This window comes from Lissotriton helveticus, chromosome 1_1 (assembly GCF_964261635.1).
Source record: "Lissotriton helveticus chromosome 1_1, aLisHel1.1, whole genome shotgun sequence".
NCBI classification, from domain to species: Eukaryota; Metazoa; Chordata; class Amphibia; order Caudata; family Salamandridae; genus Lissotriton; species Lissotriton helveticus.
The window spans coordinates 1,422,799,768-1,422,813,716 of NC_136057.1; the positions used below are offsets into that span (position 1 = coordinate 1,422,799,768).

Here is a 13,949-nt window from a genome sequence, read left to right on the forward strand (position 1 = left end):
TGTATATGCATCTGAGCCTGGTATGTCCGAACATATAACACAATTTTGTTCTCCAGTTTCAGTACTATTTGTTTTTCATTGGAAAAGGCTGCCATTCAGGAGCACACCTACATATGATGTCACATGCACACAAAGTCATACTACGTAAGCAAATGTATAAAGTTCTGCTGGGTGGAACACTAGATTGAGTAAACAATTCCTCCAAATTTCAGAAAAAATCACTGTCAGTCGGGGAATGGGATGTACCTTTAAGTGCCAAAGTGAAACTTCCATATGTGAGGAGGACAGAGGAGGCATAAATAAGTAGACACACCAGTTTCAGCTGCATAAATGTAAAGAGAAATAAGTATGCCTCTTTTTCCTTCTCACCCAACTTTCCTTCATCTAAGACCTTTGGCTAAAAATATGATTATATCAATGCCAATACTATTTATGTTGCAGCCAGTGTTCTCCATGGCCGACCCTCCAATCTCCTCTATGCGGCCATATAATAACTTATTAGGGTGAGCCTTATAAATAAATTTACCAGTTAAAATACAATGTTTCTGATATGTAAGTGTCTGTCACCATGTATGACTTCTGATTGAGTGTTATGATGAGATATATTCTGAGACTGCAAACAGACCTGTGTTAGGTCTCGTCTGTGACGCTGCATGCGCTCTCACTTGCAAGAGATATTGTATACAACAAAGGGCTTGCAGCCTGCCCATTGGTCACCATTCGTTGGCTACATATCCGCTCTTATTTGCTGCTTTCTAGTTGGCCAGTGTGTGCTGGCTTCATTTCCTCTTCTTTTGGCTTGAGCATGGGGCAAGTACTGATTGTTTCAGATTGATTGTTATCCTTCTGCTAATTGTGCTGTGATTGAGGTACTATTTTTTATTTTTCTCCGGCGAGACCTTTTGGCTTTGCCAATGCTTGTCTTGTCTTTTAAATCCAAGTTCTAGGAATAACATTAGCCCTCTCAGTAGCTCATAAAAGTTGCCTCCAGGGGCTCCCAGAGAGTAGTGAAGCCCGAGAAAGCCTATCAGTCAAGGAAAAGAGCAGACCCAATAATGCATTATGTCACCTAGGTGGTTGAGGGTCTTGCATCCTAATATGAAATGTCATTCTGAAAACGTCATAACCACCAGCACTGCATTGAATCAGTATGCCCCAACAAATGCTTTGCATGGACTAATTGTGTCTTTCACACCTTTTTTTAATTATAATTTAGCAGAGTGGCTCTGTTACAGACCGGTACTGTAATGTTTGATTGTGCAGATCTAAAATAGTCTCTTACATGAATTACCTGCCCTTGTATTATTTCTTAATTTTTAAGGAATGTGTCAAAACCTTAGCAGTGGTCACATTGTGCGGATGACATGTAGAAGAGATATTGTGGCTAGACCTGATTAGATTTTTGGACTAATATGAAAAGTACTGGATGGTCAAAAGACATTGACTATGAAGATTTTGTAAGGGTTATTGAGGACAACTCTGATTCCAAGATATAAAATGTCTAGTTGTCTAGGATAATGTAGGCTCAAATTCCTGGGAGGGTCAGAGAATTTAAGAGAGCTGGGATCTTCAGCAAAGAGCAGTTGCGTATATTAATGGGTTTTATGGCCAGCTGGATTTCTGGAATATTGAAGAGTATCTGTTAAGTTTAGTTGCTAATCTTGTGTACGCTGTTTCATCTTTTTGTTCCCTAGGAGTTCTGATTGCTGCCTGCTATTTGCTTTTTTTGATCTTGCTAAATAAATATTTTAACATGGACTGACGTTTTATAGCTGCAAGCATGTAAGACTTTTAAGTGTCTGTCTACCCACACTCGATGTTATTCTTAAACCTGTTTTAGATTTGTCTTCAGAGAGCGAGGATGCCCAGAAGAAAAAAGAGAAGCCTATGTTCCTGAAGGACTATGAACGGAAGGTGATCCTGGAGAAAGAAGGGTGAGAGTGCTATTCCATTCTGGGCTGGAAAGGGAACGGACCACCCTGTATGCCTTCCAGGGAGAGGCCAAGCACTGGGCCAGCACAGACTGGCCTCTTCTGTCACCCATGCCCTGGGCTCCATGCCAATATATATTGTACTCGTGCATCATTTCCCCAGGGAGAAAGAGAGAGAGAGAGAGAGAGGCAGAGCATGTATACATTAACCTCTCCTGTCTGCTTACCCGTTGGTCGGGCAAGGGTTGCTAGTTTACTTTGTGTGCCGACCCTATAGAGGGACATGGGACTGAGCATGTGTAGTCTTCTTTTCTCTATCTGCCATTCTCAAAAAGCTTTGCCAAGGTCAGTAGGTATGGCTTTATAAGAATATTGTATGGAATTGTGAAGCATAACATGCAAATAGAATGGGAGTGAATATGTATGTGTGGAAGCAAAGAATTGTAGAATACTGTTAGTGTAGGTTAAAAGGTCAAGTGACAGTTTGTCTGTCAAGCCAGAACTAATAATCGATGTAAGTTAATGACTGCCCTCCACCCATCTGTGGTGCTGCCAGAGAAAAACACCATACATTATCTAGTTCTAGAAGACAATTTAATAGCATTTGTGTGCCCTTGAAAGTTCCACCTCAGACAGCTGGACAAATTAACAAAATGATCACAGCTGTGTGGATGACGAGCACTTTTTTTGGGGAAGCACACAAATGCTGCCCAATCAAAACATACAGTCCTGGCTCCCAACATGTGGGTGGGGCCAAGGCCCCTCTCCTGGTGTTCTCACATAGTTGTCTGGCGACCGCTCCGTGGTCAAGGCAGACCATAAGAAGAGACCAGTTACTGCAGTCCTGGCCTCTACTTTCTACTATACAAACAAAATGCCATCAAGGAACGAATGGTTGCCCAGTGCTCTGGTTTTCGAGCCCTATCCTGTATGTAGGTGGTTGTGAGAGGTGTTGGAAAGGCAGGTGACCAATTCTATGAAGGCAGGTTCGTGGTGCCTTTGCTTTACCTGTTCTACTGATAACCAAAAGCCATTTTGGGGGATGGTTGAGTAACATGGGTCACATTCAGTGGTTTAATATTTCTTTTCCATTTTAGGAAATATATCGATGAGGATGACGATACTGATGATGAGGAAGCGTATAGACGGCATGAGGTAACATTCTGTTTTTTTTATTATTATTTTTATTAAGAAAATGTTATCACCTGCAGCACAGCACATAAAAAAAACAAAATACCCGTACTGTATTTATACAATCAAAATGCATTGAAGCAACAAAGAGATGAATTAGCAAACAGAGCATCAAAAGGTAACAAACAAAAAGTTTAGATAAACGAAAAACATATGCGTAATATATTCTGAATCCTTCAGGAGAGCTCTCTCGAATGTCCAACCGTTATCCCTAGATGTCACCCCCTCCAAATTAATCGCCAGGACCAGCGGACTGTGGTCTGATATGATCCTTGGATATTTCTGAATTCTAGATTTTGCCAGCACAGAATTGGAAATTAAAAAGTAATCTAGTCTTGCCAAAACTCTGTGAGGTGCGGAATAAAATGTGGTACCATCTACCTGCGAGTGAAGCGCTGCCCAGACATCACAAAGTGAGTTATTTTGCGCCATGGCTGTGACTGCTCGAAGTACCCTTTTTTTCCTACCAGCATATCCCTGTCCTACTTGTACTCCACTACCAGAGGCCATGCTGATATTAAAGTCCCCACAGCATATTATTGGTTCTTGCCAATGCGCCAACTCTGTGTCAAGGAATTGAAACAACTCTGGGTCATCCTCCGTCGAGCTTTAGACTGAAACAATTGTAACCTTCACCCCCTTATGCCTTATTTCAGCAATCACCCACCTACCCCACTGGTCTTCAAGTTTCTTAATCACTACACTATCCCTCTCTTTGGCTAATATAGCCACGCCCCTAGTCCTGGAACCCTGCCTTGTGCAAGCCAGCATGTTGAAACCCAGCTGATCTAGGAGAAATGTCCTCCCTCCCTCGACATGCGTTTCCTGCAGGCATACAATATCTAATCTCATTGTTTTAAGTAGTGCGGCCACCCGAATCCTTTTCTGAGGGTCATTCAGACCGCAGACATTGATTGAGGCTATTCTGCAAATCATCTAAAATACATCAGGAGGTTCCTCCAAATATCTATCTAACTCTGTTGCTAAAGAAAGAAAACAAGTGCTGTGCTGTGTGTTCAGAATGAGGTAACATTCTGAAGTGCAATTGGTTACAAGCGCCAGATCATTCTAGTTAAGTGGTTATTACATTGTAGGTCCCGTAGCTTGTGAAGGTTTGCCCACGGGCACAAAGCCCTGGCAAAGAGGAGGACTGAGGCTGCTCAAGCATCTCTGAAAAACAATCCAGTATTGCCAGTGTGCTTGGTATTATATGCTTGTGACCAAAAAAAATAAAAAATGAACACCGTTGTAATGTTAGAAATGTTAACAACTGTTACTATGATAAACTAAAGGGTATTGATAAACAACCATTTTGTCAAAATCATTGAAGACTATTGTTTTCCCCTCAACGACGCTGATTTTTTTTGTCGGATTCTAAATGTTTTCCAAAAGCAACTCAGTACCCCTGTGTTTGGTTTTCAAATGTGGTTGCATTCAGGTCATTGGGGTCTGATGAGGTTGGCGCATCCAAGAGCGGTGATTTGGAATCTGCCTCCTGCACAAAAGGGGGAGGAGGGTTCTCTCCTGTCTGATGTTCTGCTGTGGACTGGTGTTCTGGAATATAATAACTTAACTGTACTCTTTATCTGCTTCATGTGGGTTCTGCAGAGAGATGCCTCGCCAAGTTATGTGGAAGAGCAAAAGCGGATCCAAGCCAGGTAAGTTTCCTTACCTTCGAAAGGTGCAAATATCCTTTATGATCTCCCAGAATACCGGTGCCTCTTTTTTGTTTCTAAAACCGAATTGCGTGCTGCAAAGTTGTTCCTTTACTTGCACACTAGCCTTTTTTAATTAATCTTATTATTCTTTTTATAGACTTTTTCAGATGACTGTCGCTTGCTGCCTGTAATCGTCTCATATTCAGAGACTGCCAACTCGCATAGGGCTATTGCGAGCTGCATTACAAGGGTTGCTAGCTAACTAATCTTTCACTCTTTTGCCATTCTGGCTCCTCTTTGAAGTAAGTTATTGGTAGTGTGTGTAGTCGGTTGGCTTTGTCTGATTCAAGGATTAGTGATCTACCCCTTTTTAGCATAACTGCACCAAAGCAAGGGAGAAATATAAAATACTGCTATCTAGAATCCAGACTCTGGGAAGAAGCGCAGAAAAATGATGGTTATGAATTAATTTTTGTGGAAATTGCACTGGTCTTGTCATGACCGGTACATTTGTCAAGATCACATCTAACATGGATTAAATCCAGTCATATGTGCAATCTAGCAGTTACTACAAGTTATTGGCATGTTCTAATTTGACACATTTATTAGACTAAAAAGATTGTGAGTTAACTCTTGAGTGCTGCTTAAAACAGGACTCCGTACTTTCATATGCCTTGCCCATTAATGTTTTATCAACTCGCATAGACAAAAGTACTACTTATCAGCTGAAAATTCATAATGCCCCTATAAGTCCCCTTATATTCATAAGTTTCTTTACCAATGCACCTTATGTTCCGCTAGTGTATCCAAAAATAAAAGAATGGGTTGTTGATTTGATCAGCATAAGAACGTTTTTTAATAAATGACAATTTGAGGGATTATGAATAAAGAATGCTGAAGTGTGTAAGTACACAGATATTTAAATTATATCTAACAGAATTTGCCTGAGACGAAAGGGCTGCTAGTCTTGCTGCTTTTGAGACCATAAGAGCTTTAAGAAGATATTTAATAAAGTATGGAAATACTTTCTGACCTTCTGTCAGACAAATACCAATTACTCCTTTATTTTACTATGCCCATGAATGCCTGCTTTACTGCACAATAGGAATTTTCCACATGGTCACAAGAGGGTCGTTATAGGGACTTGTGACATAACCTTGGTATAGCTAGTATAGCTATAGTTTCACACTGTGCTTCCACATGTACAAACTATTGCTAATGCTTCGTAAATTTAAAGGGTGATCCTCCCTGGCAAAGTTTGATACCCATGTTTGATATCCTTACGTGTTGATAGTCCTATTTGCAGGAAAGTCTCAGAATATTCCATGAAAGGGTAACCTCCTCCATTCCTTTCAGCAAAGGCACTCCAGAAATAAATTAATTTCTGAGTCTCCTTTCTCTGTTGTAATTAAGATTCCCCAGAGTTCATCAAGCCCAAAATACCCTGCCCACTTATTTGTTTCAGCCTCATTTCCTTATGCTCCCTCTCTTCCTATTCGTAACAGTAGTTTTCCTACCCCTGAGTCTCTGGCCACACCCATATTAGTAAATTAAAAATGCCCTTTTCTGGAGAAAAAGAATCCCTTCAGATTTGGGAACCCTCGGATTTTTAAAGAGAATTTCAATCGTAAGCATCTTTTTCCTTCATCTTTGGTCTTACATAAGGTATATTTAAAAAATGTATATGTTATTTGCATGCAGCTGCTATACCTTGGGGGCACGTTGACTTTTCCAAAATGTTTGAATGTGCATTTTTCCGTCCTTGGCAGAAGAGGCTTGACGGAACAAATACGATTTTCCTTTGAATGGGGACAAATTTAAAAACTCCACAACAATTAAGAAAGGAGTATCATTTCCTTTTTTTTTTTATTTATTTTTTATTGAGCTGTTTCGGCATATTGAGGTAAAAAAAATTCATTACATATATCAATTCATTACACAATCTGAATAAATAATACATTGGCAAGAATAAATAGAAAATACAGGAAGTAAAAAAGCAGGATTTGAAAAAAAAACACTGGGATAGGCATGGGTAAACATAAAAACCATCAAATCTTGTACACAATTCCGCTTGTTTCTTCAGTACCTAGTTTCCCTCCATTTTCTGACAGGAGCCCATATGTTTCTACCCAATTCGCGTGTTTTCTTTCCCTTAAAATCATACAGGCACTCCTCAATGTTATGCATTCCTAAAAGTCTAGTTAACCACTGTTGAAATGTAGGTGCTGTAGTGTCTTTCCATCCAGCGGAGATTAACAAACGCAATATAGCCACAGATATAAAAACCAGGGCTTCGGCTTCACCTTCTGCCTTCAGTTTGCCGTCCGTGCCTACTAAAACCACCGTAGGGGATAGAACGATGTTTTGTTCTAGCAGCCCCTCCAAAAATAGCTGTATCTCCATAATAGTCGGCGTTAGATTCGGGCAGTTATAAAACATATGGAGTAGGTCTGCTGGACCCGTATTACACCTAGGGCACCTGTCATTATCTCTTACGCCCGAGGCGAACAATTTTGCTGGAGTAAAATACAGGTTAAAAAGGGTCTTATAGTGCTGAGCCCTCAAATTTGAGGACCGAAAGATCTTGTTCAGTACTAGGGCTAAATCTAAATCCACATCTGGGTCGCCAATTTTATGAGCTAGGGTAGTTTCTGTCTTTTCCAGATCATCCTCAAGTTCTTGTAGAAGGTTATTATATCCTATTCTGATTTTATTGCCTCCCTTTTTCAAATAGTCTACAATTGGGTTACTTGACAAAGAAAATGACCTAGACCTGAATGAACAGAATGTTTGAGCAATTTGCCCATATAGAAGCCATTGACTGGCTGGGAGCCCAAATTTTTGCTGCAGTATGTTGAAACCAAGGATCTCATTGTCTAGTATAACATCGCCTAGACACCTAACTCCCAGCTCCCTCCAAAGACGACTATTTCTGTTTTGACCTAAATGGGCAAAGATGTTAGATCTCCAGAGATCGATGTTGACATGGATTTTTGGGATGTTCAAAAATGTCATTACTGACTTCCAAGTTCCCCATGCCCCCATCAGAACCTTATATCTGGCTCTCTTATAATACCTTCGGTCAACTTCGCACATCAGTAGCCCTACTGCCTTCCTTCCCACTAGGAGCTCAAAGATAGAGGGGAGTACTTGACTGCCAGGCTCGGATTCTGGTGTTTCCAGATCACATTGAAACAATACATTCATTTGTACCAAAAGACATGTCCAATGATACAGCCTGATATTAGGCATCGCCAAGCCACCTCTCAGACATATGGGCAATCGACCTTCTAACTTTCCCATACTGCCAGATAAAGCGGATAAACATTGCCTCAATTTTCCTAATCATCCCCTCTTCCAATAGCAATGGAATGGCACGGAACAGATAGAGTAGCTTGGGAAACATAGTCATTTTCAATACGTTTACCCTACCAATCAATGATAAGTGTAATACATCAATCCTCTTGAGCTCCTTTTCAATAGAACCAATCAGTGGTGGATAATTATCCGCAATAATCTTATTTTACATTGGCATTTACCCTTACACCCAAATACACAGCTGATTCCACATATCTTTGATCCAGCTTGGTGATGTTACTTGTGCATATGATCTGTGTCTTTTCCTCATTCAAACAATACCCTGACCGCACACCAAAGTCTTTAGCCAGCTGACATATCTCGACCATGGCTTGTTGGGGGGCTGTTGTTATAATTGCCAAATCATCAGCATATGCCAAAAGTTTGGTAGTATGGCCATTGAGTATCACTGGGATGATCTGTTCGGACGCCAGAATTTTTTGAATAAGAGGATCAATATACAGCGAGAATAAAATCGGGGAGCAGGGGCACCCTTGCCGCGTCCCCCTTCTGATTATTATTTCATCTGAACTTTTACCCATAACTTTAATCTTGGCAACCGGATCACTATACATCGCCTTGATTGCCCTCATGCTCTTATTCCCAAAACCTCTTCCGGCCAAAATCCCCCACAGACATTCCCAGGTCACACGGTCGAATGCTTTTTCCGCATCGAGGAGGATCATGGCCATATCCTCCCACGCGGCAGCATGGGCATCGAATAATGTTATAGCACGCCTAATGTGATCCGTGGTACCTCGACCTGGTACGAACCCATGCTGCCATGGAGAGACCAATCGACCAATGACCGTCCCCCCCCCCCCCCCCCCCCAATCTTTTCGCCCAAACTTTGGAATATAATTTTGTGTCTGCATTTATAAGGGAAATCGGACGGTATGATCCTGGATTGTTCTTAGGTTTGCCTTTTTTATGGAATATGACAATATTTTTCTCCTACCATGAATCTGGGATCAAACCCGAACACACTATACCGGTGAAAAGATCCAAAAGGATTGGGGAAATTTACTCCTCTAAGCATTTATATACTTCAAGGGGGATCCCATCAGGTCCCGCCGCTTTACCAGCCGCCAGTTCCTGAAGCGCCATCTTTATCTCAGTCAGAGTCAAGTCGCATTCCAACATTTCCCTACTTATCTCTTCTAATTCTGGGCCATCATCTTTGAGGGCTGGACTTTGTACATTCCCCCCACCCTCTTCATCATATAGTTTCTGGTAGAAGGTCTGGAAGACTCTTAGTATTTCTTTAGGCTCAGTATGTTCAGTCCCATTTTCCTGTATACTGGAAATCAAGTTTATAGTTCTCTCCTGCCTAATCCGGAGTGCTAATGCTCTTCCTGCCTGTTCCCCTGTCTCGTATCGCTTTGCCCTAGAGGACTGATACTCCCTAGACTCCTTCTGCATCACTACCCCCTGGAGATCTGCTTTGATGGTGGCCATTCTGTTTAAGCTTGCCTGACCATCTGCCCCCTGCCCTATCTCTTCAATATGTTGTGTTTCTGCTAATCCTAGCTCCCCAATCAAAGTCTCAACCTTCATCCTATCCTCCTTCCTCAATCTAGCTGAGCAGTTTGTCTCCCCCCTCAGAGAAGCCTTAAAAGTTTCCCAAACCACATTGCGGGCAGCGCTATACCTATTAATCTCGTAAAATTCCCTGGCCCATTTTCTTATATGTCTCACAAACCTGTCATCTGCAAGGAGCTTTCTCTCAAATGACCAGTTAGTTTGACGCCTTTCGATATTATCTACCTCACATATTAAAATCAAAGGGCTATGGTCCGATAGAGATTTGGGTAACTTTTTAATCTTAACTTTACAGAGCCTCTCCGAGGATAGCAGAAAATAATCCAGCTTAGAGTATTTCTGATATGGGAACGAGTAATAAGTGACGCCTGGATCGACAGGTTCTTTTGCACCCCAGACATCCTTCAAACCGTGCAATCTCATTAAAGAGGTCAGGACCCGATGCATTCTTGGTTTACCCCCTGAGTAGTTACTTGGTCTATTCCAATCGATCGAAATATTGAGGTCTCCACAAATTATAATGGGAGTTGGCCAATCTGCGAGCTCCCCCTCTAATATATCAAACACTTCCGGATCATCATGATTTGACCCATATACTGTACATATCGTATATCCAAGAGTCAGTTCCACTATTACCCATCTTCCTAAGCTATCGACCTTAGATCTCTTAACCCCACCTAGAATTTGTTTGGCAAGGATAGCCACCCCCCTAATCGTCGAAGTTTGAGTAGAGCAGGCCAATAGCTCATACCCCCTTATATTTAATAGGTTTCTCCTAGCCCATGGAAGGTGGGTCTCCTGCACACACAGAACATCCAGATTATTAAATTTGGCAAAATGACATAATCTTTGACGCTTTCTCAAGTCATTTAACCCTCCAGCGTTAATAGAGCAAATTTTAATGTGCGACATCCTCTTGAGATAATCTTTCCTCTAGGGAGATATCCAATACACGTGACTTGGCCATTGTTATCCATATTATCGTCTGATTGTTGCCTAAAACCTCTTTATGCCTAAACATCTCATTTTTTATTTTTTCCCCCTTCCCACCGCTTTCCCTTCCTTCCCATCCCCCTCCCATCAGCTCCCCCCTTCCTCCCTTCCTTACCCTCCCCTCCCTCCCCACCCACACACCCACACATGTGAGGCGCTCAGACCTGGTCTGTGCATGTAATGGAAAAAGCGTCTGAAGCAGTGGGGATGAGATTAAACCAAACCATACATAGAATCCATACCCTGAATTTAAATAACCAGAAATTGAAATCCCTAAATACTGCAAAACCCATCACACCACCCGCCTGCATCCGTGAATAATAGTTTAAAGTAAATTTCATTTACCCACCTAGTAAGCTTATTAAGCTAGTCAATATTCCATTGAGCGACTCTTAAAGCAAGAACAAAAAATGGAGTAGATTATTGTCCAAAATCAGACCCCATGAGAATCTAAATATTCTTTAGCCTTGATTTCAGAGGTGAAATATAGAGTTCTACCATTGTTGATTATTTTTTTCAAAACCGTGTTTATTAAGAGTTCAAGCAAGAGTCAGGACAGCCCTCCACAGTCAGGAGGAGACTGTCAACAACACAGACAAAGAAAGGCATGGTAGCGAACTCAGAGTTTTATGGAAACAAAAGGGGGCACGCCCCTAAACCCCCCCAGCCCACCCATACCCAACAGCATCCCCCAACTCCCCTTCTGACTACCCACCCCTTATCCCACCCTAACCCAGTGCACGTGATCGCTAGTCAGCAACAGGAGACGGAAGCAATGTCAGAGCTGGCTAGTAGCCTAGGGCCCGGGGTCCGCATCAAGGGCCAGCACATCATCAATGTCAGCTGGGGGATCGAGGTCCAGATCCCTGTAGTCCGCCCACCGCTTCCAGATCTTATAGTGTTTCCGGGGGCACCCCCTGGCCTCAAACACGGGTAATTCTAAACCCATCAGGTAGTCCAACCCTGCCTTCCACGCACTCAGGGGGGGGGCACGTTCGCACTTCCATGCTTGGGCCAGGTCACGCTTAGCCACCACGAGCCCCAACAGCAGTAGGTGGCGCTTGTAAGTGTTACCCCCAACATTTTCCAGAATATGAAGGAGACCCAGCCTAGGGGTACGGGGTACATCCCACCCCAGCACTTCCGACAGGCAGTCCCACACACCCGCCCAGAACCGGGTCAGCCTCTCACAGGACCACACGGTATGGAAAAGCGTCCCCCTCTCAGCACCACATCTCAGACATTCAGGGGTAGCTATGAGGCCCGCACGCCACAGCCGATCCCTAGTATAATAGGCCCTATGGAGGTATTTAAATTGAATGAACCGAAGACGGACGGCTATAGCTGCACACCGAGGAGATTCGAGGGCCTCCCGCCAATCGTCCTCATCCAAGGGGCCAACATCACTCTCCCAGGAGGCCTTCAAGGTCGAAAGGGAGGGGGAGCAGCTGACGACCAGGGATCGGTATATCTGAGAGACTTTCTTGTCGCCCAGGTCGCCCATAAACAATTTAGCCTCAATGGGACTAAAGTCGGGGAGCTGTTCCAACCCCACTAGGCTGGGGCCAAGGGCATGCCGGAACTGAAGATAGCGAAAGAATTGGGACCTGGACAAATTATACTCGGAGCTAAGGTCCTGAAAGGACTTAAGCGTGGTTCCGTTGAGGACATTACCGAGGGACGAAATCCCGATCGCGTCCCAGCCGCCGAACCCGGACAAGGAGGCCAGCTCTGGGAGTAGACCGTTATGCCACAGTGGCGTCTCGGCCGTCAGCCTGCCCCACCACCCCATGCGGCGCAGAGCCTGCCGCCAGATCGCGAAGACCACCTGAGTGACCCTCGGCAAGGCCCTCCTCCGCCTGGCCGAGTACAGCAGAGTGTGGAGAGTGGCACCATCCATCAAGGAGTGCTCCAGAGCATAGGCCGGATCGCTACGATCCCCATACCACCACTCATTGAGCACTAGAAGATGGGAGGCCTGGTAATACGATAGCAGATCAGCGGACGCCAAGCCGCCACAGTAGGTAGAGAGGAAGCAGGTACGCAGTGCCACCCTAGAGGCACCCCCGGCCCACAGAAACCTGCCCAGCACCGAGTTGACACCACGGAACCACTGCGGGTCTATTTTATACGGGTGATTCTGTAGTTGGTAGAGGAGCCGAGGCAGGGCCACCATTTTGAAAATAGCCGACCGGCCATAAATATTGAGGGGCATACGCGTCCAGGTCTTAACATCAACCTGGACCCTGTCCCACACCGGCTGGATGTTACGGTCCCATGCCACAGCAGGCGAGGCCGAGAGGTGTACGCCCAGGTACTTCATGCCGTCGACCGCCACCTGAAGAGGCGCAGCCCACTGGCAACTCACCGAGGCACCCCCCAGAATCCACAGGGTAGACTTGCGAGGGTTAAGAAAGAGCCCCGACGCCTGGCCGAACTCCCGCATTATGTCAAGTACACGGGGACCTGTACGGTGTAAATCGGTCATGAAAAAGAGCACGTCGTCCGCATATAGAGCAATGCGGTCCGAGTGGCCCGACCCCCACACAAAGCCCCGGTAAAGCGCGTCCTGGCGCACTCGGGCGGCCATGGGTTCCATGGCCAGCGCAAAAAGGTACGGGGAGAGGGGGCACCCCTGACGAGTGCCCCTGGCCACGGGGAATCACGCGGAAATTGCCCCAGAGACGCGCACAGAAGCGGTGATATCGGTATAGAGTAACTTCACATAGGAGACGAAAACCGGACCCAGGTTCAGAAGTGGCAGGAGGGTAAGGAGGTAGGCCCAGCTGACCGAGTCAAAGGCACTATCTATGTCAGCCAACAACAGCGCCGCCTGGTCCCCAGTCGTCCCAATCGCGTCAATCGCCGCCTGCGCCCGCCGAATGTTGTGCCGTGTCGCCCGGTGCGGCATGAATCCCGCCTGATCCGGGTGGACAAGGGCCGATATGTGGGGAAGCAGGCGATTCGCAAGCGCCTTGGCCAGGAGTTTGGCTTCAAAATTAATAAGGGAGATGGGTCGGTAGGACTCGCGGCGCTCGGGGGGGTCTGCCCGGCTTTTGAAACACCACAATCTCGGCGTGGCGCCAGTCCGGGGGAAGGCTACCCCGCTCCCGAGCCAGTTCCAGAGCCCGCCTGTAATGCGGCCCAAGCTGCAGGTGGAATTTCCGGTAAAAGTCACTGGGGAACCCACTAGGCCCAGGTGCTTTACCCGTATTGAGTTGACCCAGCGCGTCACCCAACTCCTCCGCCGTCAGGGGGAGATCCAGGGCATCGCGGA

At 44.9% G+C, this 13,949-nt stretch overlaps 1 protein-coding gene across 1 annotated transcript in view; it reads left to right on the forward strand.

Moving 5' to 3' along the window:
• The window catches only part of KRI1 (KRI1 homolog), a 160,706-nt gene that overhangs the window by 72,706 nt on the left and 74,051 nt on the right, over positions 1-13,949 (forward strand). The window contains exons 4-6 of the mRNA XM_078685298.1: positions 1,841-1,934; positions 3,029-3,086; positions 4,731-4,780. Of these exons, the coding sequence (XP_078541424.1) occupies positions 1,841-1,934; positions 3,029-3,086; positions 4,731-4,780 (202 nt within the window). The remainder of the gene's footprint in view (positions 1-1,840; positions 1,935-3,028; positions 3,087-4,730; positions 4,781-13,949) is intronic.